We start from the raw sequence: 17,008 nt of genomic DNA, 5'->3' as shown, positions 1-17,008 counted from the left end.
TACTGTTGTTAAAAGAAACAAAAGTAGATGACCACTTCTCTCACATTTACAAGTACCTTACTTGTGAATAATCCCACCGATTTCAATAGGATCACTCAGAGCAAGGTGCTACTGACAGGCAGTATGAGTGGCAGATTTCTTCCAAATGATAGCTACTGCAACATTGATTTTGAAATAATTCCAGGAGAGAGAGCATATCCACAGAAAAAACAGTGACATGGGGGCATTTCTTTTATAACTATACTTCATTTGTACTAAAACATGTCTGCAAACAGTGCATTTATTCATTTTATGTTCTTCTCGGAGAACTGTCAATGAGACAGTCCTTCAATTATTGCAGAAGATGACATTATATGCGGTGATAAGGCACAATAAAAATAAAAGGTATCAATAAAAGTGTCATAATAACTCTAGCAATGGCCAACTTTAACAAGGAACCCATGTTTATTATAACAGCCTCACTCTGCTTGCAGTGCCAAAGACTGATGAGGTCTTCCTGATTCATGGAGTAAACCAAGACATTGTAGAACAGATTAGAGATTGCCTTTGTCTCCTAATAGAGAAAAGAAGGGCATGGTGGTGTTAATCTGTAGTAACTCCACTGAAGTAGCTTATTATCTCAGAGCAAGGTTGAAGGATACCTTCTTTCAGATCACAAGGTGTGGAGCTGATGCCTGTGGGAGGAATCCCAGAGTTTGAGTTACTTATATAATCAAAGGGCTCAATCCCACTGCCTGGTGAAACCAATGGGATTAGTAGGGTGACCCACATTTTCTTTCCAGATTGAGGGCCAATTTTCTGCTGGTGTAGATGTCAATGAAGTTGCACCAATTTATCTCAGAAGAGAATTAGTCATTGAGTATTCATAAAGTGGCAACTCCATTGTTTATACCAACAGTGCCTTAAATGCCATCCCTTCCTAATATAGTTGTCCTTAGGACAGTACAAGATTGCTCCAGGTTACAGACCATTAATGCAGGTCCAACTCAGAGTCCTTTCTCCCTCTGCTACTGGGGCTTCTATTTTAAATTGCTTTATTAAAAATAATTTTGAACATTTATACTCTATGGACACACATTAATAGTGAATGTTCAGGGGCCCCCAGATGACCTCATTTCCTCCTCTCCTCCCCACCCCCTCAAGGCTGAAAGACCCACCAGGAGAATCCTACATCCTCATGAGGGGCAGGGGCAATAGTTGCCACCTGAAGTGGCTGCAGTTGATTTGAAAGAGGAGAGCAGGAGCTGGGAGAAAGACACTCTACTATTGCCCCTTCTTCCCCTGCTTCCTCTGCAAATTAGTAACTGTCTGGAACTTCAAGGGAGAAACTCTTTTCCCAGCCCTTCCCCCTGCACCAAAAGGAAAGACATCAGCTGCACTATAAAGGTCCCCTTCGCCCCTTAGTGATCTGGAGCCAGCTCCAACACCTTTCTATTTCAGTCCAGGGCTAGGTGGCATGGAGAAGGTATATGCTGTCCCCAGCTGTCAGGCAAGCTCTTGGAGACTCATGCCAGGTGGCACTGGTCAGAGCAGTGCCTAGGTAAAAGAACTCAGTCATTTAAAAAACAAAACACACCTACCTCATAAATGTGCATGAAGCCGACTACTATGTATATACTGAGATATTTTCAACCAAAAAATAATATTTGCAAGACTTGTATGAACTACACTAACCCAAGTTCTCTCACTACAATAATTCACTAATAAGATGCTTCATCCTAGTGAACCAGTAGAATCATCCACGTTATGCCAGCACTGTTAGTACAGCTACACTGCCAGGAAGGGTAGGTCAATATTTCTTATGTAAGCCTATTTTCTTCCAAAACACATGGCTGGATTGTAAAGATTCACTCTAGGGTGGCATTTTTCATACTGCATCTCAGCCCCAGAATACATTCTCTTTTTATCCATTAAAAACTGAGCTCATTTTCAATTATTAAGAGCGCAACACATTAAGTTCACCAGTGTTTAATTTTTTCCAACGACTCCCTGTGGGTCATTACCATGTAATCAGCATGAGTCCTTTTTAGTATTAAAATGGCCTAGCTATTAGTGTTTGAAAATTAGCTCTGTGCACTTTTGAATATTCATCTCTCTCCCCACTGGAATGGCTATACACGACACAAAGGGACTGTACATGATACTGCTTAAACGCATATTTATATAAGGTTAAATTGACATTGTCAGCTCCCATTTGATCCCAAATCCAAGCTGTCATAAACAGTTTCCCGCTCCTCCACAGGAAGGCTAACAGAGAGGAAATCTCTGCTGAGATGTCTTCCCCATTATTCTGGGGGTTGAGGTTTGCCCTATCACAGAACAGGCTCCACCCTAGCTCCTGGGAGACCAGAGGGACCATCTGTTCAGAGGCACAGTGCCTCCACCCAAGCTGTGGCCTTGGCAACAAGATTGGTTGCACACATCATTGGAGCCATGTGGCCAGTGTTTTGCCAGCCAGTGGCTGCCTTTAGATGCCCTTTCCCCCTGGCCACATTAAAGGTGGATCCTTACCACAGCCAAAAGTGTACTACAGCCTTTGATTGTCAGTTTTAAGAACATAAGAATGGCCATACTGGATCAGAGCAAAGGTCCATCTAGCCCAATATCCTGTCTTCTGACAGCGGCCAGTGCCAGATACTTCAGAGGGAATGAACAGAACAGGTAATCAAGCAATCCATCCTCTGTCACCCATTCCCAGCTTCTGGCAAACAGAGGCTAGGGACACCATCCCTGCCCACCCTGGCTAAAAGCCATTGATGGACGTATCTTCCATGTACTTATCTAGTTCTTTTTTTGAACCCTGTTATAGTCTTGGCCTTCACAACATCCTCTGGCAAGGAGTTCCACAGGTTGACTGTGCATTGTGTGAAAAAACACTTACTTTTGTTTGTTTTGCCAAGAACTTGCCTGGGTGAGAGGGGAAACGTTGGGGGAGATGATGCGTATTTCCATTCTGTCCATAGCCAGTCCACTGCCTACCAACCTTCCCCCAACCCATACCCCCAGGACAGCCCTCAGAAGGAGATTCTGCTCTGGATTTCACCAAGCCCTCTTTCTAATCAGGAGTGGGAAGATCCACATGGTCATCTTGGGAACACAATCAGACCCTGGGAGAATTGTGTAGCAAATAAAAGTAAAACTTAAAAAAAAAAACCCCAAACCCACAATTTAAGAATCCAGGGCGTTGTTAGTAGCGAAGGTAAGGAAATGTGTGCTTACAACAGGCAATTGATATGCTAGCAGTTTCCCTTTAATAAGCTTTTCATTTCTTAATGGCTTTCCGTAACAGTGACCTCAGTCGTTCTATTGTACAGTAAACAATGCAACGGTGTGCTATTAGCCTGTCAATTTCCACTCACGTTCTCTGATTAATAGTGCCCTTTTCCAATACTTGTCATATTCTTTATTTTACGATCGTGAGCAACAAATCAAATTCAAGCAAGGATAGATGGTGTAGCTAGTGCTTCAGATGAATGTATGCGGGGCAAGTGTTCAATCCTGAGGGGAAGCTAATGTCCACTTATTGATTCATTGTAGCATAAATCACTAGGAAGTACACTGAAAGTGAACCTAAGACATTGATTCAAGCTCTGATTCTCCTCTCACGCTGGTGTAACTGCATTGACTTAAATGGAGTTATGGCTCATGATGCGGATACAAATGAAAGGAGAATCAGGCTCATAGATTCTGGTATGCAGCAAGGCCACAAAAAGTAGTAAATGTTAAATAATTCAGAATGGAGAGGAATTTCCAAAGCACTCCGCATTGGCCTAACTCTGCGGCCATGGAGCTCTACTGGGGACTTCAGTGGGAGCAGAGTTAGGCCAATGCTGAATGCCTTGGAAAAAAATCTCACCGGTAACTAATTAGGATCTCAACTGTGCCTTGAAAGGGACCCCTCTTTGCAGTGGGAGGGATTCTGCTTTAGGCAGGCAGAATGCCTCTGGGAGCTCCACAGTGTGCAGTGGCAACACACCAGCTGCTACACTCCATAACTGGGTACAGCGTACTCCCCTTGCAGGCTTATCCCCACTCTGTGAGCTGGAGTGGAGGTATGGATATGCAGCATGGCTTGTCTCCTCTCTGTGCCGTCAGGATCCTGTGCTCTCCCCTCACACCATTGGGTCCAGCCCTTATGCAAGCAAGGCAATAAGGGCAAGCTCCTAGTGCTCCCCCCCGATGCACCCATGTACAGTCCAGGGGTGCACTATTAGAGTGCTATCAATTTTAGTCTATTGATCTCAGCCCCAAACCAGATCACTCAGGCTTTGTCAGGGCATGAGTGAATTACATCATTAAAAACATGGTGTCAAGTATCAGGGGGTAGCCGTGTTAGTCTGTATCCACAAAAACAACAAATCATTATGTTATCATTAAAAACATAAATTACTGTACATTAATGAATGACGGGCCAAACAACCTATATATAATCACACTTAACGTTACAGGAGTGCTGATCCAGACCAAAGACCCATGAAATGAGGGATGAAAAACCAAAAAGTCATAACCACTATTCTGTGCCAGTATGAAATCATGGCTAAACTGAGCAATGCCATACAGCTGTGACATATATACTCGTTGTTTAAAAGTAATATCTTGCAGTCAGTCATACAGTGTAGTTAATTGGATTATGTTTGGCTACAGTAAATTTTGGTGCAACACAAACAGAGCTGGTTTTGCTGTTGTTAAACCTGAAACAATGTTCTGTCAAGCAAGTCAAGCTAAGGTCATGTCTATACATACAGTGCTGCAGTGGCACAGCTGTACTGACACAGCTATACTGCTGTAGAGTGTGTGGTGAAGACACTCTCTGCTGATGTGTGAGAACTCTCTTGGCATAAAAAAACCTACCCGAGAGTAGCAGAAGCTATGTTGGTGGGAGAAGCACGCTCACTGACATAGTGCTATGCATATAAGTGCTTATGCCAGTGTAATTTATGTCGCTCGGGGGGTGGTTTAGTCACACCCAAGCAACATAAATTATGCCGGCATAACCTGTAGTGAAGACATAACCTTCATTTGCTAATTTTGTTTCAAAGTCTCTGCAGCTGAGGTAAGGGCAGTAAAAGGGTTCTGCACAGCTACTGGGTTTTGCGCCCGCTGGTTTTTCTTCTTCCCCAAACCTTGACAGTATTTTCCCCTCACTGTTTGAAACTGGCGTCTATTTTTAATCAAATGCGTGTTCTCTATTGTGGACATGCAATTTTTTTTAAAGTTATAATTTAAAGCTAAATTTTTAGCTAAAGTGAAAATCACCACAAACATGGGGTGTTGGGGGAAGAGGTGTGTGTGTGCTGGGGGGGGCGGGAATCAAAGGAAATAGCTGGACCATGTAAACACGGGCCTGAATGAAAGCCTCTAAAGTCAGTGGAAAAATTCCTTTATGACTTCAATGGACTTTGGACCAGGCCCCACATGTCACTCATTTTAGAAGACAGATACAGTCCTCTGCAGTATGGAGATATTATAGGTTCTCTTGAAGATCTTAAGAAGCCTGTATTCAAAATGGCAGTAGATTCAAGCATGTCCACTGCCTATTTAAAAAAAGCCTGATATTTGTTTTGTTAAAAAACAATGAATAAGTGTGCTGTGCCACTGGGCAGGATTTGCAGCTATACACTCCTGCCTACAGACAGACAGCCCTTCAGCAGATTGGGCGATTATGGTTTTCTGTATCTCTTTCTCCTGGGTTTCTGGTAGTGTTACCAGAGAAGGGGAATTCATGGATTCACAGTCCAGAAAGGACCATTCTGATCATCTAGTCTGACCTCCTGTAGCGCACAGGCCAGAGACCTGCCCCCCAAAATAATTCTTCATGCATACCTTTTAGAAAAAAGCATCCAATCTTGATTTAAAAATGGTTGCAGTATGACCCTTGGTAAATTGTTCCACTGGTCAATTACCCTCATTCTCAAAAATGTATTCCTGCATGTATTGAGCTCCAGCTTCCAGCCATTGGATTGGGTTATACCTTCCTCTGCTAGAGAGAAGAGCTGCACGTGTATGAGAAGCTGGCAGAGGGGATTACCAGAGAGAGAGAGAGGAGAAGCCACATGAGGAGCCTGAGATAAAAGTGAGACTGAACAGGCTGATCTCCAGGGCCCTAAATGCAAATATAGGAGGAAGAGGGATAAGGTTTGCAAGATGAGGGGACCTAGCGGAGGACTAAAAAAAGTGACCGCCACTGGTTGATCTTGTCACAGTGCTGGCTACAAGAGTGAGCAGAAACTGAAAGTAACTTTCACACAAGGGATACGTTTCAAAGAAAACGGAATTGAATTCCCCAGGCTATAAGATCGTACGTAGGTGACTTTAGTGGTTAGGAGAGAGAAGTTGAGGAATGATTTCCCTTTTTGTAACACCCATGTTATCCTTCTTTGTACACAATATGCTGGAGCTCGGTCACAAGATGCAAGTTTGATGCAGGAATCACTGGGTGACAGATGTTCCTGGATATAACAGAACCATTGTGCCTCCACTGCAGGGTGAAGCTGGCCACTGAGCAAGTGTGTGTAGTTCATGGGCTGCAACTGTGGTCCCTGGGCTCCAACAAGAACTGCACTAGTTTATATCCTGTCTGGGAGGTGGGGTGGAGGGGAAGAGAGTTCTGTCCCTCTTAGCACAGAGGATTCTGCAGGGCTAAGTCTATTCTCAGACTTCACCCACGGGTCAAAGATGTGCCTCTAGATAAACTGTTGGAAATGCCTGTGCATTGGTACAGTCTGATTCTGAAGCCATACCACCCCGTCACCTCAGAGGCTGCACACAGGCATAACTAATGTCCAATGGATCACTCAAACCCTCAAGCTATTATGCTGTTTCCGTGATAGAACTGTCAGATGGAAAAAAAGACTACTAGAGCCAACATGGACAAGAGTGACCTCTGATTCAGATATCACTCAACGGTGACTTGAAGAAGAGAAAGTAGGGGCTCTAATGTGACTTGAAGGCTCCGCCCCATACTTGGGCAGAGTGAGGGGGCTTATCACCTCAGGGGGAGCTCTGGCAGACTCACCTCTCAAAAACAGGTACCCTGCCTCTCAGAGCTCCAGGTAATGCAACCACTGTGCCATCCGTGGAGAACACAGCATTCTGCTTCCCTCCATGCCTGGCCAGTGTGGAACAAGTTGCGGAGAGGTAAATGCTGACTGTGGCACTTGTCTTACACACCATGAACACAGGGATTACTACTGTGCTCAGCCCTAGTGCAGGTGTGTAAGGAATAGATATCCCTTGAGTCCTTCCCCAGCCAAAATATCTGCATGGGAACCAGGCACACACACACTCTCTAAAGCAGCTAAACAAATATTATGAATGTAGATCCCAAGTGTTCATTTGTTACCTAGAGGCAGATCTTGTTACTTCTTTGTAGACAATGGTTTTAGACCTCATTAATATTGTTTCTCTCAATTGCTATTTGAGTGCATTCTTAATTATATAGGCAGTGAAAGCCTGGTTATTCCTTCATCTTTATGATCCGGTTTCCTGTACTGCTATCCATTAAACAATCAATCATTGCAATTTAGGCAACAAACAAACATACCCCTTACAAAAAGTTGTAGGCACCCTAGCAATTAATCAGACTGAGAATCACAAAATAACCATCCAGCAGCCAAAAAAAAAAAGGCAAATAATGAATTCTGCCAGCCAATATATTGCAATATTACAGAATTTTGTCATGCTAGCGATCTCCTATGCATGCAAATAGTCCCACAGGTGAGTAAACATTCATCCATGAGAATAAAAGTTTGTCAAGCCTTACTCTTGAATTTAACTCAATTAAATTTTACCCCCAAACTTTTAAAAGTGCCTAACTGACTAAAAGCCTAAGTCCCATACAGGCAAGTGCCTACCTCTAATGACAGTCAATAGGATTTAGGAATCTAAGTCTCTTTTGAAAGAGAGACTTAGGAAAAAAGATATAAACAGACTGATTCGCGGACCACACCAAATAAGCATGCAACATGCTTCATAAAACACATCTAATCTACTCTGTAGCAGCCTGCTCATTTAAATATTTTGTCAAATTGGTCAGTTTCTCAAAGACACTGTATCACTAAGCAATACAAGTAAGATACATTTAAACAATTACAAGCCATCTGAGACTTGTCATTGTCAGGGTTTCTTTTAAACCACACAATACCTTGTTTATGGTTGAAAATGCCTTCATTCGCCACACCACAGCACAGCAGGGTGTTTCTTGATAGCTGGCCCATGAGCAATATCTAATAGAGATGCACAATGGAACAAATAAAAAAACCAAAAGACAACAAGTGCTTGGAGAGAAATAGTAAAAGCTGGTATGGAATTACCAAACTGGGATTTATGTACTCCAGGGAACAATATTCATTCTTCTCACTGTAAACTATTCTTGCACAAGAGCCCATTTCCACATGTCATTTGACATGTTTTTCCTAATTTAGAAGGCTTGTGGCATTCAGTGGATTTTAATGCACAGTAATTTTGAACTGAGCTGCCATAAGTAGTTTAAATGAACATATTGTGGGCACTTTATTATCTTTAAATATATATATTAAGTTACCAGCAGATTCCCTGACATTTATTGGTCATCAAGATGTTCCACATACTAATGAAATTTAAATATTTAGTTTCTAATTTTTTTTAAATAAAAAGTATCCTAGATTTTCAAATATGAATAGAGATTTTGAGTGCCCAATTTAAGACATCTAAAAAGAAGCTTGATTTTAAAGGTAGTGCTGAGCATTCTCTACCTAATCATGATTAAGTTGACTACCTGAAATTTGGACATACCAAAATCACCAGTTATTCCTGAAAATAAGCCAAGGATGTTTTACTTACTGCTATATTATATTACACTATAAAAATACATTACAGGAGCAGAGAGTAGTCACCATTTATTTGAATGTTTTGAATTAAGAGAAAAAAAATCAGGCTACGTTAGGAAGATGCAAAATTGTCAAGAATAAAGATGAGGATTTATCAGGAGAAAGATAATATGATATAGTTGGAATGCCTGAAGGGAATACCAAAGCCAGAGGTCTGAAAGACATTTTACTTCTGAATATTAAAAATTATCAGCATTTTCATAATTGAAGGAATTATAGCACAATAGTTGCACAGGTATGAAATCATAAGTCTGTCAAGAGAGCAGACAAATTATTTGGAAAGAAGCATTGCAATTTAATATATCAGCTCCCATCCTCTCCACATTAAGGTCCAGATCTTCAGCTGGAGGAAGCTGACATTGGCCCATTGAACTTAGTGGATCAACACCAATTTACATCAGCAGAGAATATGGCCCTATGGATTTAGAATACCTTTAAAAATTAACCCTTTCATTTTAATCCATTTCACCTACACCTCACTTGCTGGTGGATACAGACAAAGACAGCATTACAAGTGTGCCAATGACCAAGCAGGTTGCAGATAACAGTTCAGTGTATATTTAATTTAGTTCACACGGAAGAGTCATTCTGCACATTACATAGATTATATTTATAATTTCTCTTACTGAGAAGAGTCCCTGCCCCTTCAGCTAATAGTGGAGTCTATGAGTTTGCCTACAAGTAAAGCCACAAGCAAAATGGGTAAGTTGGAGCAGAAGCGTCACAGCTTGAGTCTGGCTCTCCGACTATCCACAGAGGGATTCCAGGAGTCCAGCATATGTTTGAAGACCTGCGTGCCGTGTGTCTATGCATCCCTAACAAGCAGGATGTGGAAGAGTTGTCTTATAGGTAAGAGATGGGGACCAAAAGAGATGCTGGTTTAGTTCTTGGCTCTGCTACAAACTCCCTAATGTGAACTTGGGCGAGTCATTTAGTCTTTGTGCCTCAGTTCCCTCATTTGTGAAATGGGAATGATACTACTTCTTTCCCCTATTTCCCCACCTTTATTCATCTATTTAGACAGTAAATTCTTTGGTACAGGGACGAGATATTTGTACAATACCTAGGTCAATGGGGAGCTGATCTCAGCTACAGCTTTCTGGCACTATGATAAGCAAACAACAATAATGCAGATTATTCTCCTGCCATGAATAAGCAGTTTTCTCAAATGTTGAAGTGGGTGCTATCGCCAAACAGAAAATCAGCACACAGTTAACACCATTTCTGTGACAATAGTATGAGCCTGTTGAGGGTGCCAAAAAAAATCTTTTGATGATCTGGGCTAATACAAACACACATTAAGATATATGCAGTAATACTACTAATACATAAAGGTAATCTCAGCTTTCCTGGGAAAGGATTACCTTCATTTTTTCACTTTTTAGGATGGTCTGTGTTATGTTGGCTATCAAGGCTCTGTTCTCTTTTCTCCACCCATTTTTGGGGTACACTTTCCATTAAGATAACTTTTATAGTTAACTATTGATAATCAGTGATTAATAGTCATGCTACCTAAGGAATTATGGCAGTCTGTATTAGATATTGTAGGGTTGCTATAAGGGTAAGTTTCTTTGCATTCCAGTTTAAGGGCTACACATTTAATCAATATTTTAAAAAATTAACCCCACCCAAAGTATTATAAATTAACCCTAACAAATGTGGTGATAGTAATAGAAATATTTTAAACTTTTGTACAGGTTGATCATCTTAATTGCAGGTTGTTGTGCAACATGATGCAGTGTACCTACTAAAGTATGCCTGGAAGAAAGACATTTGTAAACTCTGCAGTGAAGTGGAGATGCTTACACTATATTACTACTTAGATATTTGTCTCTATTGTTCTGTAAGAGCATTTGGAAAGTCAACTGTCCTTTCTTTCCTTACTATATATTGTCAAGCAATATAATGATTTTTCCCGAAGTGTTTACTAGAGCTCACTCTTTCATCCAACTAATCCAGAAAACTTCCCACAATCTTTGGTGAAGAACACTGAATTACTATAAAATATTGTTCACTTAATCCTTCCCATTAGGCCATTCAGTGAATCTCAAAAACATCTTAGAGCCACTGCATGCAAATATTTTAGAGCTAAATGGGATGTGTCACCTACATTTTGGACTTTTACATCACCATTTGTCATTCTGACTAATGGGTCTTGTTCATCCTTGATTTGATAGGTTGGTGCTGATGCAAGTAAGTTTTGATAAAAGTAAGCTTTTTGGAGAAATCCATATCTTCCACCTTACTGCAGTGACAGCTCTTTCTAGAAGGCTTCTGTAGCCATCAAAAAACTGCAAGAACAAGCAACATGACATGACACAAAGTTAAGAAGAACTGGATTGGATGTTAGTAATGGGAAATTTACCAGAGATGAAAATGTACAGTCCTACTAAAATCAGTAGCCATTGAAAACTCTCATCAGTTGATGTTTATTCAATGACCTATATGAAACAACTTTTGGTCTGCATCCCAGACTGCCTCAATGACACCTTAAAACAAAGGCATGGATTAAAATTCACATGGAGGCGGATTTACTTCTTCACCTAGAATGGCCCCTTAGAAGAAGCATTCAATCAGTTAGTTACAAGGCATCTTGCTATGCCTAACATTTTTCTCTTTTGGAATGGCATGTTCTACCTGAATGGTGCAATCAGATTTTTCTGGAATGAGGCAAAGGGACTCTTTCAAAAAAGAAAATACAAACAAAAACAAAAAAACAAAAATCGAGGGGCGTTGGCAAGAAAAACCTCTCAGCTTTGAATGGATGAGATGGTTACCAGGAAAAATCGATTTATAAATGCCAAAAGTAGCTGCTGAACAACCAAATTCAGAGTTAATACAGCTTTGAAATTTTCAGGGAAATTGTCAAAATGTCAGTATATCCCTTGGAGGCATCTTTATGGTTGACCAAGCTAGCTGTATTCCCTCCTGGGAATCCTGGGAGTTGGCTCAATTACAATTTTGCAGGGAATGTCTAGAGGAAGGTGCCTGGGGCCTTTTGGGTTGTGCATACATAGGCTTGGAAGGATTTGATTTCTATTGGTGAAATAAACATTTATCAAGTGCACACAAACTGAGGAAAAAATATTTGCATTGATTAAATAAATTTACAGATAGGCAAAGTGACTTTAACTTTTTGAATCTCAACATCATCAATAATTGTTTGACTCCCTTCCCCCCCATAATTTTGCACAACTGAAAATTTAAATCTATAAATTGGAAAATACTCAAAAAACCCCAAACATCAATAGTAAACTCCCCCCCTCAAAAATCTAATCCTGCCAAGCCTAAAAACATAACTTCAGAGGAAACTCTGTAAAGCAGTGTGCAAAGACAGGTAAAATCCTCTCTATTAGTTTGAGAACCCTTATTTTTTTGATGGGGAGGAAATATTCCACTCCAGAGAGGTTGCGTTCTTCATATCTTTAACAGGAATTACTTGTGCTTTTGCCTCAGAAATCTCTGGCCAAGAAGAAGGGTCTTTTACTGTCTTTTGCCTTGAAAGACTTCAGATCCAACTATGTCAACATATGTCAAAGGAAGGCCTCAAAAATGCTTGCCTATGACAATGGAGTGCTAGCCTGGGCAGATACTTAGGTGATGAGTACAGCATAAGAACCTGAATAAATAGAATAGAAACCTTGTCTTTAATGGAACACCTCCCCCCCCACACACCATAAACAGAGGGGGTTGTCCTAGAAGTCAAAAGCTTCACTTACCTTTTGAGTGGCCTCTAATTCTAGACTGGTAGCTGCCTGCATGATGGCCATATTCTAAATACTGTAGCTATACCTCAGGACTCTGACAGGAAAGTATCCCTTGATTCAGAGTATTCAATTCAGATTCCCTCCGTGGAAGGGATTCAGGCTTCGGCAATGATCATCTGCACAATGAAGCCTGAATGCTCTTCTTTTGTGTCGGTTTCTTTCACAACACGTGATTGGTTTTATGTGAACGATACAAAATATCATAGTTGCTGTTAGTGTTACTGTCTCTCCTTGAAGCACAGATTACTGCAGAAAACATATGGCCCTGATTTAAAATAAATAAATAAATAAAATTCTTAGTGTGATTCTTACCCCTTGCTGGTCAACGGAGCTAACCAAGTTCCAACCCAGCACTTGAGAATTAGTGCATTGAGGGGACAGCATTTTTTTATCATCTCATTTGTCTTTTTAAATCTATGTATTCTTTCACCTCTACAACCATCACATCGATTCCTTGGGGATGAAGAGAATATGTAGTTCTTTAAGGAACGTTTTCCTACCAAGTCACCAATACCAAATGACTGCAGATGATGGTTAGTAAGTGAAGTGGACCCAATATAAAGAGTTTTTACAAAATTACAGGTGGGCACCATATATATTGAGAGGATGGTATGCTGGGGATTTCCCCCTCTCCCCGAAACTTCAGAAATGGCCCCAACTAGAGATGGGATGCTGGATAGGGTGGGCCAGTGCTGGAGGTAGCATTGAGCATCTTCTCTCTCATGTACTTGGCTGGCTGGTTCTTGCTCAGAGTCTAACTGATCGCCATATGTGGCATCAAGAAACAATTCCCCCAGCCCATCATCCCAGTGGGTGAGCATTTCACAATCTTTAAATGTATTTATCCACAACTCCCTCCATGAAGTAGGGTAGTGCTGTTATCCCCATTTTACAGATAGGGAACAGAGGCACAAAAAGGCTAAGTGACTTGCTCCAGGTCTCAAAGTCTGTGGCAGAGCAGGGAATGGAACCCAAGTCTCCCAAGTCCTAGGCTTAAGGGGCTAATCACCAGATCATGCTTCCTATTTAAGGAGGACAGCAGTGCCTACAGTCCCCCACTAAGATGAAGGCTACATTGCACAAGACCTTATACAAACACACTGAGACACTGCTTGTCCTGGAGAGTTACAGTTCAGATAACAAACAGGAGAAAGGATCAAGGTGGGGGAAACAGCAGCATGGAGGGGAAGTGACGCAGCAGGTGAGTGACAGAGCTGGCAACAGAACCCAGACCTTGTTCAAGCAGCCAGTCTGCTCAGCCAATTCTGTGTTTTGGGAGGGGTCACTTTAGCATCCCTCACGTGATCTTCCATTGCTACCAGTCTGGAGGCAAAAGTTCATTTAAAACCATCACAAACTGGTGGTGAACAAAGAAACTGATGGGGAAGATATATAATTAAAACACACAAATATACTATATGTATATGTCAGAACATTTCACCACTGTATTCTAGACCTCTGATGGAGTGCGATTTTACAAGCAAGCATTTAGGAGGGCTGCATTACTTAATGTGAGGCATTTCAAACCAGTGGCGATAAAAACTCTACAGTACTAGCCTGTTCTCTATATGCCATGATGTCACAGAAGAGCTATTCTGTTTTACTGAGTTTTTACTAAGTCTTATTGGGACTATTTGTCATAGCTCTCCTGTAAAACCTAACAACTGACTTGGCACAGTTCCTCTGTACAGTGTTCACAGCCAGGTGTAAAGTGTTGAAGGTGAACTAAAATAGTTCCTTTCCACCTAAAACGAGCTGATTTCAGGTCTCTTCAGGGCTAGAAGGAAATTTATGTCTTCAAGGAAGCTGGCAGTCTGCTCCAGCTCCTCAGGGTTATGAGACACTGCACTTTAAACCTACTGCTAGTGCAGAACTTAATTTGTCCAACCCAGGCCTCAGGCTGTGTGTGTCACTTAGAGGAGGGGAAATAAGGGAACATTATTAAGAACGTAAGAATGGCCACACTGGGTCAGAGCAAGGGTCCATCCACCCCAGCATCCTGTCTGCCAACAGTGGCCAATGCCAGGTGCCCCAGAGGGAATTAACCTAACAGGTAATGATCAAGTGATCTCTCTTCTGCCAGGGACACCATTCCTTACCCATCTTGGCTAATAGCCATTAATGGACTTAACTACATAAATTCATGGAGATTCTCTTTTAAACCCTGTTACAGTCCTAGCCTTCACAACATCCTCAGGCAAGGAGTTCCACAGGTTGACTGTGTGCTGTGTGAAGAAGAACTTCCTTTTATTTATTTTAAACCTGCTGCCCATTAATTTCATTTGGCAGGCCCTAGTCCTTATAGGGGAACAAGTAAATAACTTTTCCTTATTCACTTTCTCCACTGATGATTTTACATACCTCTATCATATCCCCTCTTAGTCTCCTCTTTTCCAAGCTGAAAAGTCCAAGCCTCTTTAATCTCTCTTCATATGGGACCTGTTCCAAACCCCTAATCATTTTAATTGCCCTTCTGCTAGGTTGCTTAAAATTAAAAAACAAAAAAGGGGGTGTGGGAGTCCAGGATGGTTTGAAGCTACTTGTTAGAGATTTGGAATGTATACAAGTAAATGGAATATCTGAAGAGCAAATCCCATTAACTCCACCACCCATGGGCACAGAAGGTCTGACAGACAATGAAAGTGCAGCAGGTGACTGAACTGGAGCAGAGTCTCATGGGATTCTATTTCCACCAGCACTGAAAGAGGGTTTGGGGATGAGGTTAGGGCTGGTGTAGGGAATCCCCAATTACACAGATCCAACTGCTAAATTCCTGTGGGCAGGAGCTGGGTAGAGGGAGAACAGAGAGGGGAGCAGGTGTGACATGCTGTTTGCCCCATGGAGGGAGCAGGACTTTGCATATGGCACGCAGGAGGAGTACCAAGCTGTCAGAATCAGTTCTGTGTTCAGAAATAATGAAAATCTCAGAGCTGCTGATAACAGTGCTTGGTTTGTTTCCATCTAGAACTCTTGTTCTCCTCCCCCCCCCATATCCTCCCACCACAAGGTTACTTATTATTCCATCACTTGCAAAACAAGGAAATTTAGCACAGCATCAGCAATTTCAGCCAACAATGTTGCATAAATCAAACAGTATAATAGTGGTCTGTGCAGCCAAATGCTACTTGGGTTGATGTGTACTGATAAACAGGAAACATTTGATTCACCAGCATAGTGTTTTTCATAAAACAAAGCCATTCAATAGATAGAATTCTTACTTTAGCTTAAAAGAAAAGCCAAAAAACAAAAACAAGAAAACCCCACCATTCCAGATTGCAGAGGCAGCAAGACGAGAGATTGGAGGGATTCTAAAAAAACCCATCCTCATGCAAATGAAGTTCTGCAGGATTTGTGTGTTTGTACAGCACTTCGCACAGTAACTTCTTGGTCTGTGATTGGGGATCCTAGATGCTGCTGTAATAATCAGGTGGTTTTTTTTTAAGTGATCTTTATACCTCAATTTTATTTTCTTGGTGCTAGTGGTAAAGCTGAGCAAAAAACTCAGTGAATAAAAAGACCCTGATCCAGCACTGCAGTGTATGCTTGCTTTCCTGGACCAGGGTCTGTGAATAACATTCACCACCATGATTTTAAGACAGATATATGTGCGCTGCATACACACACACAGAGGATGTAAGGGACTAATAGCCAGCAACATTCTGAAAGTTAAAGGTGGTGTTTAAAGATAGTTCTAAGAAGTTTCAGCATTGCTTTAGGGCAGTTATGGCACCAGAACTCAGCTTCAGCTCTGTTTATATACCAGAAACAAGCAGAATTGTTACCAGTTAGTTTTGAGATGACAGGACCTAATCTAAAGTCTACTCAAATCCTTGAGAGTTTTCTCATTCAGTTCAATGGATTTTGGATTAGGCCCTTTGAGGGTCTTGTCTGGCTCCCATTGAAGGCAGTGGCAACATTCTCATTAATTTAGGATTTCTGTACATTTACAGTTGTGAAGGCTTCACAATTCAGTCCTGGGGGGGAGGGGATAAGCAACTAGTGTGTGTGCCGGTGTAGGGTCCATTAACCCCCTATCAATGAACATTCCTGGCACTTGTCCCCTTCACCTCAGCTCACAAAAGGAGGGGGAAGTCACAAGCTTCATACAACATAGATATGACCTTGTAGGTAGGACAGCTGTGTGATTACTGCATAGTGTGTCACTTGACAGCTAGTACTGAAGTGTTGCTCCCCCTGCAGCTCCTTATGGGGGAGTTTTGGCCAGTGGATCTGCACAGTCACAGACCAAGTGGCTTTGCCCTTGTTCCTCCCCTTGCTCCCATACATGGAGCCAATTGTTTACCTTGCCGTGGACAGATCTTCACTACTACACAGCCTCTGTGGCCTGCCCCTTAAGATGCAACAGTACACCAG

At 41.6% G+C, this 17,008-nt stretch overlaps 1 protein-coding gene across 1 annotated transcript in view; it reads right to left on the bottom strand.

The window, feature by feature from the left end:
- PAK5 (p21 (RAC1) activated kinase 5) overlaps positions 1-11,042 on the bottom strand; it is a 100,698-nt gene extending 89,656 nt beyond the window's left edge. Inside the window, 2 exon segments of the mRNA XM_030558017.1 lie at positions 8,144-8,225; positions 10,978-11,042. Of these exon segments, the coding sequence (XP_030413877.1) occupies positions 8,144-8,225; positions 10,978-11,007 (112 nt within the window). The 5' untranslated portion in view covers positions 11,008-11,042.
- Positions 11,043-17,008: the final 5,966 nt, after the last annotated feature.

The sequence above is a fragment of the Gopherus evgoodei genome, chromosome 3 (genome assembly GCF_007399415.2).
Source record: "Gopherus evgoodei ecotype Sinaloan lineage chromosome 3, rGopEvg1_v1.p, whole genome shotgun sequence".
Lineage (NCBI taxonomy): Eukaryota > Metazoa > Chordata > Testudines > Testudinidae > Gopherus > Gopherus evgoodei.
Note: the sequence above shows the minus strand (reverse complement) of the source record. Positions and strands in the feature narration are given on the sequence as shown.